The 18142-nt window shown below is 38.5% G+C and overlaps 2 protein-coding genes and 1 long non-coding RNA gene across 6 annotated transcripts in view; 2 read left to right on the top strand and 1 right to left on the bottom strand.

Annotated features, from left to right (window-relative positions):
• MNS3 (alpha-mannosidase 3) overlaps window positions 1-7621 on the top strand; it is a 21638-nt gene extending 14017 nt beyond the window's left edge. For both annotated transcript variants that reach the window (XM_077394887.1, XM_077394888.1), the window contains exons 4-6: window positions 6202-6399; window positions 6527-6675; window positions 6821-7621. In XM_077394887.1, coding sequence (XP_077251002.1) covers window positions 6202-6399; window positions 6527-6675; window positions 6821-7061 — 588 coding nt within the window. In that variant the 3' untranslated portion in view covers window positions 7062-7621. The remainder of the gene's footprint in view (window positions 1-6201; window positions 6400-6526; window positions 6676-6820) is intronic.
• LOC143890270 (potassium channel KAT3-like) lies at window positions 7443-12411 on the bottom strand. Of its 3 annotated transcripts, none has more exons than XM_077394886.1 (11): window positions 11521-12411; window positions 11219-11434; window positions 10896-11051; window positions 10739-10796; window positions 10331-10648; window positions 9288-9527; window positions 9080-9178; window positions 8941-8973; window positions 8595-8786; window positions 8218-8487; window positions 7443-7873 (listed from the first exon to the last, which is right to left on the bottom strand). In XM_077394886.1, exons 1-11 carry the CDS (start codon window positions 11688-11690, stop codon window positions 7814-7816), a joined length of 1812 nt encoding a protein of 603 aa, XP_077251001.1. In that variant the 5' UTR covers window positions 11691-12411; the 3' UTR covers window positions 7443-7813. The 3 variants fall into 3 exon arrangements, with proteins under 3 accessions (XP_077251001.1, XP_077250999.1, XP_077251000.1); XM_077394884.1 differs by having other exon boundaries at window positions 8115-8487; window positions 11521-12406; XM_077394885.1 differs by having other exon boundaries at window positions 8115-8487; window positions 8601-8786; window positions 11521-12404.
• On the top strand, window positions 10812-18142 carry LOC143890272 (uncharacterized). The gene is made up of 4 exons (XR_013255150.1): window positions 10812-11039; window positions 11116-12325; window positions 14462-14759; window positions 15802-18142. It is a non-coding gene; the product is annotated as an uncharacterized LOC143890272 (long non-coding RNA).

The following is an 18142-nucleotide window of genomic DNA, read 5'->3' as shown; positions in this document are numbered from 1 at the left end:
GGATCACCACAGAAAATGTGGGACCCATGTGATTGGGCGCTTAAGCGCACCATAAGCTTGGTGAGCTTAAGCGCACCAACAGTTTCCTCATATATATATATATATATATATATATATGAGGAAGATGCAAGGGCTGTCTTTATGCAAGGGCCGGAGAAGGGCTCTTGAATAGATCCACGTCATTAAGTGCAACCGAATTCAGTTTCTCAACCGACTTTAAAAATGACGTGGGGATCTATTCAAGGGCCCTTCTCCGGCCCTTGCATCTATCATTCCTCACACACATATATATAAGGAAATGGAGTATGTGCAGCTGAACAGATAAGCTATCTGTGCATGGCTGCACAAACCATAATGGGCGCCACATTTTTGGGGGGATCCAAAGCATTCATTTGGAAGGCCCTTCCATGGATAGGGTGTGTACTGTGTACCAAAAATCAGCCCTTTAGGATCATCCTAACCCTGCCATTTGTGAAGGGAAAAAATGGGCAGAAACAGTGTCTGTCCATTTTCCCCTCCAACTTTGATTGGGTTAGGATGATCCTATAGGGATGATTTTTGGTACACACCCTATCCATGGAAGGGCCTTCCAAATGAATCCTTTGGATCCCCCAAAAATGTGGCCCCCAATATGGTTTGTGAGCCATGCACAGATAGCTCATCTGTGTAGCTGCACATACTTCATTTCCTCTCTCTCTCTCTCTCTATATATATATATATATATATATATATATATATATATATAGAGAGAGAGAGAGAGAGAGAGAGAGAGAGAGAGAGAGAGAGAGAGAGAGGTTTCTACACACATGTGTAGATAAGATATCTACACGCTAGCTTAAAATACAGTGGAGGCCCACCTTGTTTGGGTGATCCAAACCTTTCATTTGATTGGCCCTCACATAGATAGGGTGTTCACAAAAAATCAGCTCCACAGGATCATCCTAACCCTTAGAACCGTGGAGGCAAAAAATGGACAGATTTGTGAAGGTTTATACACGTCCATTTTACCTCCACAAATCATAGGGTTGGGATGATGCTATGGAGCTGATTTTTTATGGACACCCTATCTATGTGAGGGCCAATCAAATGAATGGTTCGGATCACCGAAACAATATGCCCTCCACTGTATTTTAAGCTAGTGTGTAGATAACTTATCTACACATGTGTGTAGAAACTGTTTACTCATATATAAGGTTCTGTGGAATGAATGGGTTGGAGGAGTGAAACAACTACGGGAGATGGTGTTTCGGAGCTCTAGCTCATAACCCTTTTCCTAGTATATATGGGAGATGGTGTTTGTGAGCTCTAGCTCATAAACACTATCTCCCATAGTTGTTTCACTCCTCCAACCCATTCATTCCACAGAACCTTATATATATATATATATATATATATATATATATATATATATAATGGATTTTTTTTGAAATGGTTGCCATAATGCTCATATTCTGATCATCAATTCCATCATAGTCTAACTGTAGCACGTTAAACCTGTTATATGATGAGACCATGTTACACGGATTCTTCTGAATGGGTGACGTAGCCGTGTCGGATTCCATTACTACAGGATTCTCTGCAATACTTCTAGATGTCTTTTATCTATTTTTTCTGCATACTACTACCTCAATTTTACAATTACCGCATGTTTTGAGTTTTACCCATCCTAACAGTATGTGTTTTACAACATTCACAGGGATAGCTTGTCCCGTGTGTTAATATGTAAATCTTATACTTATGAATTGAAATTGTTACCTTTCAAATATATATATATATATATATATATATATATATATATATATATATATATATATATATATATATTCGCAAATCTACGAATCTTTCTTTTTGAGGATTTCCGAATCCGTCACACGATACTTGTGTCAGATTCCGACCAGTGTTTAAAAACTCGCTGACTTGACTCGGAACTCGCCCGAGTTGATTCCCTTTTATCTGGGTCGCGTTCTGCGTTGCACCGCATCCGCATTCCGCGTTTTGCCCAAGAGAGTCAACAAAAACTCCTTTGATTCTCCCGAGTTGTGACCGCATCAACCGCGTTCTTGGCTGCGTCCACACCGAGCCGAAAAGGATTTTTCTTGGCCGCGTTCTGCATCACATCCACCTTTTTAAACACTGATTCCGACATTCGTACCCATACCGATTCAACGCAACATTGTGATGACAGATGAAAGGCAACACGAGAGGTCCAGCACACAGAATATTATGGAATCCCTATGGGGCGTTGGAGGGAGGGAGGGGGAGGGGTGTTATATTTAGCCTATGCCCAATCACACCACAATAACTTTCTGTTGGGTTGGCAATCCCACCTTCAGACTTGGGTTGGCAAGTAGCATCCTAGCTGATATATGCAATTTCTTGCGAGACCAAAAGAAGTCTCTGAACATTTTCTCAATCTTAGAAATGAAACTCTTTTGGAAGATTGAAAACTGTACACCATTATATTTAGAAACTATTGAGTATGGTTTTTATCAGCTTAGCACGCCCCACTTGTGAGGGATAAGAGTATGGTTTTTATCAGCGTAGCACTCCCCACTTGTGAGGGATAAATGGAGCCCCATCAAGTAATCTCTTCTCTAATCTTATCAAGGAGGGGTTGGTGGTCTGAATCAGATACGCTAGCCATGAGCAAAGGAAGACTGAGGTACTTTGAGGACAGCCGTTCTTCATTTACTTTGAGAATGCAGGAAATGTGATCCTTAATATGTTGATTTAAATTTGTGAAGAAAATGTCGCATTTTCTAGAATTAACTTCCAGACCTGATTGTGTTGGCATCAATTCCGACAATAACTTCCATACTTGAAGGTGATAGTAATACTACTTAAATTTGTGAAGAAAATGTCTCATTTCCCTGTCTAAGGCTGCTAGAGAAGTGTCCGATTGGACAGCCATTTACAATTATAGAGAACTTTGCAGAGTTGATGCATTGAGTGATCCAACTGTACCATTTCTGGTCAAAACCTTGATGATGGATGAATTCAATAACGGAATCATGATTTATGCTGTTGAAAGCTTTTTTTTAGATCGATTTTAAGGCACATGGAAGCACTACCATCTTTCCTGGGAAAGTTATGCATGAGGTCATGGGAGAGAAGAATACTATCGGAAATTTGTCTTCCCTTAATGAAAGGATAGGATTGCCAATGGCAGTTTTGAGTCGGTCAACAATGGAGTTGGATTTGATCTTGTAAATAAACTTACAAAGAGAGATTGGACGAAATTTGTTGTGTAACCCGAGTGAACTTTGGAAATGAGAGAAATAAAAGTGGAATTTACCTCATTAAGCATCTCCCTGTTTTAAAGAAGTTAAGAGGAGCAAAAAATGATCATCTGCTATAAGGTACCAAATGGTTTGAAAGAACATAACATTGAAGCCATCGGTGCTCTGCGCCTTGGCCCCATCTATTTGAAATATTGTCCCCTTAATTTCCTCTTTGGAGAAGGGTCTGGAGAGGTGAGCTGGTTTTTCCATTGTGATTTTTCTACAAGGGATACGGATCTGCATGCTGGGAATGCAGTGAGAGTTCAACAAATCAGAGAAGGAGAAACACAAAATCTGGCTGATTTCAATAGGATTATCCATCATGGATCCGTCAAGCCTTGGTTGCTGTTGGTGTTCCTCCGCAATTTCAAATATGCGTAGAAGAGTCTTGTGTTGGCATCGCCAAGATTAAGGCGTGATTGATGAGACTTCGGCAAGCAAGACTCTTCTCTTCTGTAAGTAGTGTCACCTTCAAGAGATAGCCTATTCTCCTCCTCAATAAGTGCAGTGTTGAGACGGACAACAGCAAGAGAGGATTGAACCTCTGCCAAATCAGCTCTGATTTTATGGAGGAGAACATAAATTATGCTGAAGATATCTTTGTTCCGCATTTTTTGGTTGGTGCTTTGTCTCTTTTAAGTTTCTAGGATAGACGAAACATAGGATTACCTCTGAATTTAGTATTCTAAGCATTTTCATCCACGCCGAGTGAACGATCTCCAAGCCAATAGTTGATGAACCTCAATGGTTTGGATCTTTAAGGATGTTTGGCACCAAAGTTGACGATAATCGAGGTGATCAGACATTAGCTGGTTTTTGAATTCGACCAAGGAGTGTAGATAGTTTTGAATCTAAGCTTTATTGACAGAGGCCCGGTCAAATTTGGGATTATTTCTTTTGACCAGTATTGCTTTCATTGTTCTTAGAATACTTGGGACCAATTGCTTCACCTATAGAAAGGGATCTATTGAAGATACCGTTTTTAAAAGCATCCGTGTTCTTCATACCGTAGATGGCAGTCAGAAAGAAAGTCGATCTTGTAGGAAGTAAGTCAACCGAAGTATGAACGAATGGTTTGAGGTGGACATAACAACGAGATTTATTTGCCTGGGATCCCGTAAGAGCCAAATTCTGCCAGCATCGGAGGAGCAATAATTTACGTAGAAAGCACACGGGGTTTGGCTTCATTTGCGTATCGGCTAGATACCTTGGTCCTAGTTTCCATCATACACATGATAGGATGTGCTTCTGATTTATGAGATTACAGATGTCATCCCTCTTGATAGAGTACCCAAGTCCTATAATGTTCCATGCTCCGAGAACTGTCGTTGGAAACAGGTTGAAGAATGGAGTGGTCTGGGAACCCATCAGCGGTTAGGTCTATGATTTGTGGAGCTTAAAATGGACGGCTATAAACCGCCACAAATCTGTCCATTTTTTAACTCCACAAATCGAAGGGTTAAGAAGATCCTATGAAGCTGCATTTTTGTGGACATCCTATCTATGATGAGGCCTATCAAATGAATGCTTTAGATCACCCAAATATGTGGGACCCATGTGTTTTTGGGTGGCGGACTAGAGAATGATCTCTAGTCGGCCGGACTAGAAACACTTTTCTCTCTCTCTCTCTCTCTCTCTATATATATATATATATATATATATATATATATATATATATATATATATATTTGAAATGGATTTTTTTTTGAAATGGTTGCCAGTATGCTCATATTCTGATCATCAATTCCATCATAGTCTAACTGTAGCACGTTAAACCTGTTATATGATGAGGAGGGGATCTTCTTTGGAGTTTGGACTAGACTTGTTCTTAATTTTATTTTTTATTTTTTTGTTTTGGACTTTGTCTGCTCATTTTTGTGGAAGTGAGCCAGGCTGACTCTGGTTTCACAATTCAATTTGAGTTCACATTCCCATCCTCCTTGGTGGATACAGACTTTCAGTCAATGCCTATAACTTCACCATGGAGGCTCTCCTTGATCGATAATATGAACATGGAATGATCTTTTATAGTTTGAAATGGCAGAACAAGTTAGGATATTAATGTCATAAATTTAACTCGTTTGTTGTTACCGCATGCATTTCCGATGTAACCTCTATATTTCAATTTCATCTAATTATACATGAGTTCTAGTTTATGAATTTTAAGTTGATGTATTTGGTGATATGGTGTTCACTATGCTCATTTATCCGGTCAATTATATTGGAACATCATCTTTTTTTCTTTTTCTTTTTTGAATGGTAGTTGGAACATCATCTTCATCCGTATCAATTGGGAAGCATTTTATTCCCAATATGCATATTGCTGAAATTGAATATTTTTGAAGCTTTGATATTCTTTTATATGTTACATATTATTTGGTTGTCATATCTGATTAATTGAAACCACATATTTGTAAATGAATACCAATCACTCCCGTGTTCAACCTTGGTGATCTTTGTGGTACAATCCATTTTACCGTATGAAGCGTCTCTTGAAGTTGCCTTGGTGCTTTTTGCTTTTATCATTTTGGGGTTCACAGAACTTTTGGCATTTGGGATTTGCTTGATATGATATGACTACTCTAAAATTTTATAAACTGAATCATAGGGAATTGATAGCTGCTCTCCATCTTATAGTAGTTACACTATCCTCGCCATTTTACACCTCTGTACCTAGCTATTAAAGGCTGTTACACTTCCCAAGAAGCTGCTAACAGCCTCTAAAAGAGGTGATTAATAGTGTTGAGTGTCATTATCAGAACAAGGGAGTGTGGAAAACATTTCCCAAATTATCCCAAATTATATTTTATCCCAAAAATATAGATATAAAAGACCCTAAACTACTGTTACTGACTTCCATACTGGCAATCTCGACAGTGAGTTCTTTCTTGATGTAGGAGTATCTTTACCCCTTGTGCAGGTCTGTTTCCTGCCTGGCACTCTTGCTCTTGGTGCCACTAAAGGCATTACGAAGAAAAAGGCGATGGAAGGGAATTTGCTCACCTTTGAAGACTTGGAAAATTTGAAACTTGCTGAAGAACTGGCAAAGACATGCTTTCAGATGTACTCAGTGACCTCAACTGGTCTTGCTCCTGAAATAGCTTACTTCCACGTAGAGGTGACCATGTTTAATGAGGGAAACAATCTTGTTTAAACGTCCAGTCCATTTCAAACACCATTTTTTTTTTTGGATATTTATTTTGGGTAAGTGTTGTGAACTGATCTATTGCTTTCCTTTGAATCAGGGAGTTTCTGATGGAGGCCTTGATGGTGGTAACAAAAGTTCCGAGTACTTGAATGATATAATAATTAAACACGCTGATCGCCACAATCTTTTGCGCCCTGAAACTGTGGAATCATTGTTTGTTTTGCATCGTATTACTGAAGATCCAAAGTAAGATCTGCACTTTCTGATAGAGGCATTCTCAAATCAATCATTAATCTGTATATTAATATTCAATTTCTTTGTTAACCCTAAAAAAATGAAAACGTAAAGAACTTTTCTGATTGTTTACTTGTTTTCAACATTTCTTCTTCAGATACCGTGAATGGGGTTGGCAGATCTTTGAGGCGTTTGAAAAACATACGAAGGTTGATTCTGGGGGTTATAGTTCATTGGATGATGTCACTACAGTGCCTCCTCATAGAAGAGACAAGATGGAGACCTTCTTTTTGGGTGAAACTTTAAAGTATTTATACTTGTTGTTCGGGGAAAACAACGTTCTTCCTCTTGATAAGTTTGTTTTCAACACAGAAGCTCATCCTTTGCCAATCAACTGAGCTACTTAGTAGGCATGATTGACTACTTCAATTGCTGCAGTTTTCCTCATTACACCGTGTGAAGAAAAGCACGAGGATCTTCACATTATTATGTGACCCACATTATTATGGGACCCCCTGTTGGGGTATTATAGATGTAGCCTGACTGACATCTTAGACATGTGAGACGGAAAGACTGGCTCTTGATAGGTTGCATGTGTCCTGAAAGGGTGCTCTCTCTTTGTGGGCCTCAGTGAGAAAAGTATCTATGGGATAGATTTTGACTTCCAATACCCGTGCGCTCATAAAAGCTCACATTATCTTTTTGGTCCATTCCTCCGGTTGAGTTTAAGTTTTTCATAGAACATTATTCCTTCGAATTGTTTTTTCCCTTGTGTAATACTCCCATAAACTTTTTCCCCTTATCCCCACACTTAATTTTAATGTATTTTCTCACATTAATGTTGTGTCTAATGATGGGGGCTTTCTTGGGCAATCATAAACTAAGTGCAGCCTAATGTAATTGAAATACTCAAGTTTCCAATACAATTACTGGTTTTAAGAACCCAGTTTGGTTTATACATATGGTTTATTTTACCAGTTATTATACATATGGTTTATTTTACCAGTTATTATACACTGCTTAAAAGTTGCATATGCCTCCTGGATACATTGAGCCTTCAATAATCATTATGTCACATCGTTACGTGCTCCTTCACACTCATTTTCAAGGAGAAACAAATGATCCCCATCTCGTACAACACTTATGTCATCTATTTCTGCATTCTCTCCATTGACCACTTTTGTAGGATGGCGGCCCCCCAACTTTTGACCTGCAATTTCAGTGTACCAAAATGATGCATGAGAATCTGTAAGTAGCAGAGAATACTCCAGATTCACTTATTTTGGTTAGTTGCATTTGAAGTTTTTTAAGTTATATTTTCGTTTGTTTCATCATTAATTTTTTTGTTTACCCAAATGTGCTTAACATTGAGTGTCTTAACTAATCATAGTTCCTATAGTGTTATTTTTAGGTTTACCGTAAATATCTTTGAGATATCAAGTGAGACTTACCTCCAATCCTGAAGAGCTCTTCTAAAGATTCTGGTAGGATAATTAATTTGCGTAGTTGCTCTTGTGATCTATTTGACTTTTGGACATGCATGTGAATTGTTACCCTTTTGTCGATCGATATCCTGCCTCTGACATCATTGCAATGGTTGGAACTGTTTGAACCAGAATTTGTGGCAAGCCAAGAGTCGGCCAAATAGGGGCTCCCTCTTCTCCTAAGTTGGTTTTTATCGTTCCTGCTTTGATTAACTGTCTCTTCTTGATATCCTACATGACAAAAGCACCTTTCTCCTAGTGGTCCTCCATCAAGCCATTCCTTGAGCATAAACCCTGGATCTATATCTGGTTCTCCAAAATCTAAGCTTCCCTTTTGTTTCTGTACAATTGAACACAAAAACGTTAGCTCAAATCTCTGCTAAAAGTGGAAGAACAATTAAACCATGTTGGCTGGTATTGAATAGGGCTGTCTGGTCTAATATGTACCTCTACCTGGTAAAAGTTGTTCATGATAATTCTTCCATCGTTCATATTTGCCTTAATTATGTTCACGAGTGAAATCCTGTTAAGCCGTAGGATTTGGGAAAGATCACGAGTTCTTACAGTGAATGGCTGTGGCCTGTGGCATAAAACACCTATCTCCCCAAACATTTCCCCTGCAACTGCTGTCCCAGCGACCTGGAATCCGGAACTGTTAAAGTTAGGCGCAGCATGCACACTTTCCTACCCATAGGGTACAGTCCCGCCCTAAAAATTCTGGTGGGGATACCCTATGTCGAAAAAGAAAAAACTGCCCTACCCTTGGAAAGGACAATAAAAGAGAACTATTTACCTTATCATTGCCATCTACGTATGCTATCATATCCTGCAACCGCAGACCAATCACGAGCAAGAGTCAACAATAGAAATTGTGGAAGATTTTTTGTCTCTAATAAACGTTCTATCATTATGTAATTTTAATTGTTACTCACCACTGCTCCCGATACCAATATATAAAGATCTGTTGGAGTCTCATTTTGCAGTACCACATCTTCCATGGGTGGAAAATACTCAGCCTGCATCTCTGAAATCTTTCATTGGAGGGGGGATTTTATCAAACTTTATGTAACTTTGGGAGATGTTACCACACCATTTATGTGAAAGAACTATCCAAATTCAATGAGAATATTGAAGTCATACCAGTTGGAAAAGGAAGTCAAGAGAGACCCCTTGGAAAAGATTGACTTTATGAACAATGGGAAAGAATAGATAGTTAGTTATGCTTGAACGAATTGCCTTTGGGAGACTAGTCAATGTCTCTTGCTGTTTCAATCCTTCTGTTTTGAACCTGAGACGTATGTGGGATAACATTTGATCCTCTATGCGTGGGGGCAATTGGTTTCGGGATGCAAATTCGGAAGCGGCTTGGACTGTATCCCTCTACAGTTTCAAACACAAGGAAGACTTGTCAGAAGAAACAAAGTAGAACACTTCTGTATTAAAGTCTTGAAAATCATACAAATTTCTCAGGGAGTCGCTGTACCAAGTCCCGGTACTTTAATAACCGGAAAATTGTTTTTTTTTTCTTTTCTAAAGCAGTTTCCTAGTTTTTTTCTGGGTGGCAACACCACCCAACCCCACCTTTAACAAACTTTGTTTCTTTTCTTTTTTTGCTTGAATGATTGTTAGTAGCAACAAACCTTGGTATTCTATTAGTGAAAACTAAGGTGTTAACTATCACAACAGAAATCAAGAACAACTATTCAAGTGAGGACTACTATTGGTTTAGGCAATAGTTAGGCCTGCTTTTGGAGTTATTGAATAACAGTTGTAAGTAGACCTTTTTATTTTCTGAAACATGATTTAAATGTTGAAGTATTCTATAAATTGAATGGGGATGCTGTCCATGGGGATAATTTAGTATTTTCAACAGTTTAGCAAAATTGTGTTTGCTTGTCTATAATTTGAATGAAATTTGGAGTTTTTTTTTCTAGGCACAAATATTTCATAATCTTCCCAACTGTTCCTTTAGCAGGTAAGCCGAAGCAACAAAGTTGCAGGTAGCTTAGTTTTTTCAACATTTCAGCAAAATTGTGTTTGCTTGTCTATAATTTGAATGAAATTTGGAGTTGTTTTTCAAGGCACAAATATTTCATAATCTTCCAAACTGTTCCTTTAGCAGGGAAGCCGAAGCAATAAAGTAGCAGATAGCTTTCTTGAACTGGGAGTGAAAGAAAACTCACAAAGTTTCTTGTGCGGTTAGTCCCATGGACAACAAGGTTTGTCATGTTTCCAATAAGGTAAGCCGTCAAACCTAAGTTGAAAAGCATGTAGAAAATATCAAACAACATCTCTCTTGGATTCTCAGCATGCAAGTCCCCATAACCAGTTGTTGTTAATGTTGTAATGGACCAGTATATTGACATTACATATCTGTCCCAAAGTCTCTCTTCTTTGAAATTTTCTGTCACTGCCCCAATCCAGGTTCTCTTTGGGTCTGGGTATCTATCAGCAATTAGATAGTTAATACATCCTGCACAGTGAACTGCAAACAGAGTGACCTGCAATTCAACAAAAAAAAGTTTAACTTGGAGAATATTTTCCGTGCAGTTGAGCCAGAGAGCGGAAACTGAAAATTACAGAAAACTTACTGAGATAAGCTTTGTGCAACGAGTCCAGAAATAGTTGAACCTGGTGTCCTTCTCTAGTCTGTAAGAATGCAAACTGGTTTAGTGGATATTGTTCTTTGACTGAAATTATTTGAAATTCGGAGAAATGAAAGCCTGTGATTGGAATTTAGTGATGGACCTTGCAAACAGAGAGCTCACCCTCCTTAGACGCCAGAGTCGGAGCATATTAAGAATTTTAAAACCAAATCCACTGCTGTGTCTCGTGAAGAGGAGGCTGAGAGGTTGCCAAGGTACTGTTGAACAGACATCAAAGATGAACCAGGTCGATAGGTACCTATTCTCAAATTATGCAAGTCTTATATGGTTAGAATTGTAACTCATAATTTCATCTTATACAGAATCAGAGAGTATTAAATGAATTACTCACGGGAACTTAGAGGATCAGCTAATAGCAATTTTATCAATCAGGAGATGCAGATAAAAAAATGAACCGGTATTAACCTGGTTGCGATTTTCTTTGGATCATCGATCAGAAGATAAGATCTAGGGTCAAGATATGCAACGAAGAAGGTGAGAACAATATCTATGGCAAAGAAACCATCTACTACATTGTTGATGATGAACAGTGCGTCTTGCTTGTACTTCAGAAATGCGAATTCGAATGGGTAGATCCATGCCGAGTAAAGAACCAGAAGAATCAGAAACATCTCCCATAACCTGGAAAGAAAAAGATGCAACTGATAGTCATTTTCTTCTCATATTTTTGTCGAATCAAAATAAAGCGAGGAGTAGTTTTGTGTAACCTGTAATGAGAATTGAAAGGAGAAACTATGGATTTCCTACGCTTGGTCGTCTGGTTTATTCGGGCACCAAGGGATGGCAATAGATTGCCGGATAAGCTGCTACTGCTGCTTTGCATTTGGAATTCGTCATTACAGAACCGCTGTATGGACTTCACACAAGAAAATAACATCTTCTGCTGTGTAATGCTTTGAAAGGCCTACTATAGTATGTAAAACCTTTGTGTTAGTTATGGTTGAGCTGTTCTAAATAGCAGGGCCGACGTTGGGTCAATATCTGTTTCTTGTACTTTGAATGTGATCAGCAGGATTTTCCCGTGGAAAAGCGATTTGTGGGTTGAAAAGATCAAAAGAGAAAAAGGCGAAATTTCCATGTGTTGGAAAAATGGAAGAAAGAAGTGAAATGATGGTATTGGACATGGGTTTTATGCAAAGTGTATTTTAGAGCTCTGAGGAAGAAGTGTACTACTTGGGATGATGGTGGGAGCTCCATTCGCAGGGATGGTTTTAAGAAGACTATAAACCTCTGAAGGATAAAGAAGAATGGAATTCATGAATGAAATGCTGTTTTCAGTAATTGATATCCTAAAGTAACACAGACACAGGCCTTTGATGTTAGAGATTTAATTAAATCATGATGCCACTTGGATCAATGGGAATTGGATTCCGAAGCTACCCTTCCTTTCCTAGTGTATGAAGCTTATCATTCCTACTTTTCTTTATTGAATGAAGGTGAAGAAAGACTAAAAACCAGGCACCCTGATGAAGATGTGGATGTGTTTTTCCTGTGAATATGACATCAAAAGGGGTAAAGAAAAAGGATTTTCTGGCGAGAACCTTTACAATTTCTTTCAATTTAAATTAGAGAGCTTTGATTTCTTAAAAAATGGAGAATTTGGGTGTTATTCAGCTGAAATCGGAGCTAAAAATCTACACAACTTGGGACAGTTTCTACAGAGCCTGTCCTCTCTGGTCACGGATTGTGTGAGATTGCAGTCCACCTCTCTCCTTTCTTATTTGAGATCCATTTGGAGCTAAAATTAATGGACCAGATATTCTACACAAATCCCAGTTTTGAATTGATCAATTGAAGAGTGTTGGTTTTCTGCAAGATGGACGGTTTAGATTCTTCTAGGAAGGTCACGGGAGGAGGGGGTGACTGGACGTATGTCACATGTAGCACACCTGTGAGTTAGAAGCTTTATTTTCGTTTAGGCAAGCTTTAGAGAGAGAGAGAGAGCACGAGAAGTCGATGAAAGAAGAACGAGTTTAGTAGGTTACCATTACTTTTCATCATGGAGTCAACTACTACTAAGCATGGTTTTAAATTTCGGTTTCGGAGGTATTTTTGGTCCCATCCATAACCGAAATTTTAGCCGAAATCCCGAAATTTCGGCCGAAACTCGGTAAGGGGCGCTTGAAATGTCGTTTTTTTAAACCTTCCTACTAACGAGATTCATGGTTAAGTACTGCATTTTGTATGGAAGATGATCGTATAAAAAAAAAGTGTTGAAGCATAAAAGATTAAATTACGCCATCTCCAACAGTTTAAGCTTAACCTTACGGAGTAATGTTATGGTCCAAAGTGGGCCCCACCAAGGTATGGGACTAGGTGGGACCCAACCTGGAATGGGACAGGTTTAAAGGGCCTTGCCTTGCGCGTTCCATCAGCTCTGGAACTTTTGGTGTAATGGTAAGGTGCCTAACTTTGGTATTAGAGCAGCCACCACATCCTGTGTTCGAGTCATGGAAGGCCCGTAGGGGTGTTCATTATTCGGTAATAACTTAACCGAATTGGTTTGGTCGGTTCGGTTCGGTTTTTTTCCTTTTCGGTTCGGTTTTGGTTTTTTTTTTTTGGGAAATTTGGTTATTCGGGTTCGGTTATTTAAAAAAAATTCGGTTAACCAAATAACCGAAATTATGGATAAAAACCGTTATTTCTCAAAAAAAAAAAAAAAGTGATATATAGTCACTCCGTAGGATGATCAAAATCGTCCATTTGATTGATCACAACTTAATTAGGTTGTGCTCAAAAAATCATTTCGATAGGATGATCCTAGCCCTCCAATCCAAACCGAGATTTTGCTTTTTTTCCTCTTTTCTCCCACCATTCGGTTATTTGGTTATAATCGAATAACTGAATTTTTAATTGGTTCGGTTTCTGTTCATTTTTTGGAAATTTCGGTTTCGGTTATCGGAATTTGATAACCGAAATTATTTCAGTCTATTCGGTTCGGTTACAACCGAACGAACACCCCTACGGAAGGGGCGACCTGTGGAGATGACTACCTGGTAGAAAAGCCAGAGTGAAGTTGCCATAGAGTGGGCCGCCGCGGAAGGGGCGACTTGTGGAAAGGGCTACTTGGAAAAAAAAAAAGGTCAAAGTGAAAGCCGTCACAGAGTAGGCTATCAAGGACGGCGGATTCCGAAGCGTGGTGGTATGTTACAGTCCTAAGTGGGGGCCCGCCTAGGTATAGGATTGGGTGGGACCCAGCTTGGTATGGGACAGGTTTAAAGGGCTTTGCCTGATGCATTCCATCAGCTCTCTAGCTTAGATTCTTTGCTAGTGTAGAATGAAAATGAAGAATTAAACGTAACTCTTGACCCGTCGGCCTGTTTCTCTATTTTGTTTTAACTCTTAAGGCCTGTATGTTTAAGATTATGGAAACCAATTGTGGGTGCTAAATTGATTATTAGGCTCAACATTTAAAAGCGATTTTGAGTCCAATAATCGGTTTGGCGCGCGAAATCAGTTTTCATAATCTTAAACCAACAGTGCATTAGAGGTAAAACATTTAGATTTTGTACTAAATTTTAAAGTGAAAGCGATCACTCCAAAGGGTTCGCTACAAATCTAAAACAAATCCAAAAACTAAAAGTTTTCTTCCTTATTTTTCCTGTGCACCTCTGACTCTGAAGTGCCCAATTTTTTTGTTTTTTACAGCCAACAGTCCTCATGTCATGCTTGTATCCAAAGAAGCCCTAATTCTGGGAAGGCCAGTTTGGTCATTATACGGCGACACAGACACAACTAGTGATCTACTTGCAATGTAATGAATGGACAAGATCATTCAGGGAAGGCCATTTTGGTAATTTCATTGACACAAATGTCCAACGGGAGGTAGAGGGAATTGATTAAAAGATTAGGGTTTGAAGCAGTAGCATCTGATCGCATTTCTACCTCCTCTTCCAGCTTCCTTCTCCTTCTTTCCGACGATCACTGCGACAAGATTGTAAGAAAGGTAACTGCTCAATGCAATATCTTTCATCTTTAATCCAAAAGGGATTCTTAGCCTTCTTAATTAACAAAACCGAATCCCTAAACCGATTATACTTCGGTTATGATGATCAAATTGTAAATGCTTTGCAATCCGATCGTTGAATGTTGTATGTCGATTACTGGCAAAGTCTGGTTGCTCAGATGAATGGAACCTTGGGCTTTAACCACATAAATCTTAAATCTCCTTTTTCTCTTTTTATTGTGTTCTTCCCATTAAACAGACACATATTTATAAATTTTATAGACAATGAGATTAGGGTTAGGTCTCCTAATGCACCACTTTCTTTCTAATTGTAGACCCTTAATGGGATTTAACTTTAATTACCGAAAACTCCTAGATTATCTATAAGTGGTAATGTGGGCCACCCAAAAGAGAAACATATCAAACATTCTTCTACTTGTCCATAATGACACACTTAGGCCCTGTTTGTTTTAGATTATGACAACAGATTGTAGAGTCCCCAACCTATTACTGAACTGAAAATTACACTAGATTTCAGTTCAGTAATCGGTTGGGGACTCCACAATCGGTTGTCATAATCTAAAACAAACAGGCCCTTAGGCTTTAGAAAAGACTCTTGGGTTTTAGGTACCATGAAAACAACAATCCTAATGTATGGCCATGGCCATACATCTTAAAGTTCAATCCTTTAAGAGAAACATTATACTCATGTAAACGGTTTCAAATACATGAATCTTGACTGCAATTTCCCTAATAGAGAGCACTCTACCTTCCATGTATTACAATTACATTGATTCTCTTTAATGAGGACTTTATGTGGTGCATTTCTTATGAATAGGCTAGTGAATGCCCATTATGAAGACCAGAATTACGTGTCGAGTTTCTTAAACTGTTTTACATTGTCATGTTTTCTTTTCATGGTCATTACATTGATAGTATGCTACTTGAGGTTGAAGTTGTTCACAGTAGTTTTTTCTATTCCAATTTTTAAGTTTTCGAACTTCTCTCCAGAATTACATTGAAAATTTTGCCTTCTGTGCAGGTAGAATATTCCTTCAGCGATGAGAATCTGCCTGGTGACAAGTTTCTGATGTAATATGTGAAGAAGGGCAAAGAAGGGTTTGATAAGTAGTGATCATCATTCGTAATGCTGGTTTAAATAATTTAGTCTTTGCTATCTCTGAAATCACATTCTCCATTAATGCACACTAATCTTGATATTATTCTGAACCGAGTAGCCAGAGAAGGGCTTTGCCTGCATATAGTAGAAAATACATATCAGGCACAATTGCCTTCTCAGTCCTTAGTTCCTCATTGAAATGAATCTTTAGGCATGTTCATCTTTTTGACCGTCTTTTCAAATGATGAAGATTTGACTTTTGTATTCAGAGGCTAGCATCTTTATTGGTTTGTTATGGTTCTATTCTTGCTTACACAATGTTTAAAAAAGTCACTGTGCCAATCATTCTAGCACAAGTCGACCCATTTCTAGTACTACTGAGCCAACTGAAACTTTTTTAACTCACTCGATTCAATCAAAAGCTCGTTGAGTCAATCATTAGTTCGCCGAAGTAAACCTGGTTTCCCCTAGTTGAGTTTTTTTTTTGACAGAGTTCCAAGTTTATGAACATTGGCTGAATGCTACATTCTTTTCCTTCACCTTCATATGCTTGACTAATATTTTCAACATCCTTTTTTTAATGGTATTATTTTCAACATCTTAAGTATTATATGTTACAGCTTTGGGGGGAATTTGCTTCGTAGTTGAAGTTCTTTTTTTCTGAATAAATAGAGGCGATTTAGATCACTTTCCAATCTATTAGAAAGATTTATTGCTTTCCTTGTTAGCACTTGGATGTGCTATTTTTTATTTTTCTAAATATAACACCTGCTCCCTTTTTTTATGTATATTTCTGGCTGGATTGGGTCAAGAGGCTTTTCAGTTTCAGTCTAGGGTTTGATGCCTGTGGCTTTCATTTGATTTTCTTGGTGTCGTTTTGCCATTCTGTAAACCCGGATTTTTTTAGCAAATCTATTGTTAATGTCCTTTGTATATATGCAAATGTGGGGTGTGCTTTTTAAAAGTTTCACGGTAGAGGTACACTTTTCTTGCTCATAACTTATAGTCTGGAATAGGGTTGAGGGCCATTTGGTGTGGCATCATCATGTTAGAAGGTCGGCGAATGTGGCAAGGTGACGCAGTTGGATCCGGAAGCGTTCTTCGACGATCTTGGAGATCGGATAGATTTGAAACTACTTCTTCTTTTTTTGATATATTTTTTTTTTGGTATTGAATGATAGATCTCGATCTATGCCACGAGCGAGGGGACTCATGAGCTCAATCAAGCGCGGGATAGTCGGATGCTTTGATCTACGCCACGGGTGAGGTGACACACAAGCTCGATCAAACACAAAATTCGAAGTGATAACATTCTTGCATTCATCAAGAAATTGAGAAATGAAAGATATGGAATCAAGATTAGAATTTAGAACACTAATCTCTAAATCCCATAATCCTAAGAGAAAAAAATGAAGGATAAAGGGAAGAGCCAAAACTCTATCTCAAATTTCTCTCAAAAGAGAATCTCTCCAAAAATTTCAATTTCAAAACTTATGAAAAATCACATGAAAGGGCTTTATATAGGCAGCCCATTACACATGAAATGCCTAAAATACCCCTACTAAGTAAAAAGGACTATTAAGGACAACTACAATTAAGGAAATGTCTAAGTACACTACCAATACAACATATAACAAGCAAAAACAAGCTACTACACTAATGAATCATGTAGGGGATGATGTGGGCTACGGGGATGCTCCTGCATCACAAGGCCCGAGCTAGAGCTCTTCGATTTTCTTCCTCCTTAAGGAAATCTTGTTTTTATCATCTGTATTGTCTTGTCCTGGTGTTTGTGTGAGGGCCTCTGACTATCTTGGTCATGGCTCCTGTTAATTAATAAAGAATCACCATTTCAAAAAAAAAAAAAAAAAAAAAAAAACTTATAGCCTGGATAGGGGCCATGAAGATACCATGCGGATGATCCTGCACCTGTTGACTGTTGCCCAGTTCCTGCTGTTGGCAGCTCAATGTCTTGATTTTTAGCAGGATTTGATGTTCCCTTACTCATCTGAGCTCCTGTCTTTTCAGTTGTTACCTTACTATATTTTTCTGCTTTAATCTTGAATTTTTGTTTGCCGACTTGTTTGTAATTGTGGGTTAAAGACTAGGTTAGACGAAGATAGATATGAAGAAGCTGATGAACTAAAGCAGGTACTTACGACAGGTTGCCTTGACTAGATGTTTCTCCTGGTGTAGCTACACTGTAGTTATGCCGAGCTTCTGGGATAGGTCTGAATGACTATGCAATCACTGCTATCTGATT

Source organism: Tasmannia lanceolata, unplaced genomic scaffold (assembly GCF_043159265.1).
Source record: "Tasmannia lanceolata isolate RefF3 unplaced genomic scaffold, GAP_Taslan_0.1 ptg000013l, whole genome shotgun sequence".
In the NCBI taxonomy this organism is placed as follows: domain Eukaryota; kingdom Viridiplantae; phylum Streptophyta; class Magnoliopsida; order Canellales; family Winteraceae; genus Tasmannia; species Tasmannia lanceolata.
This window is presented reverse-complemented; position numbering and strand designations above follow the sequence as displayed.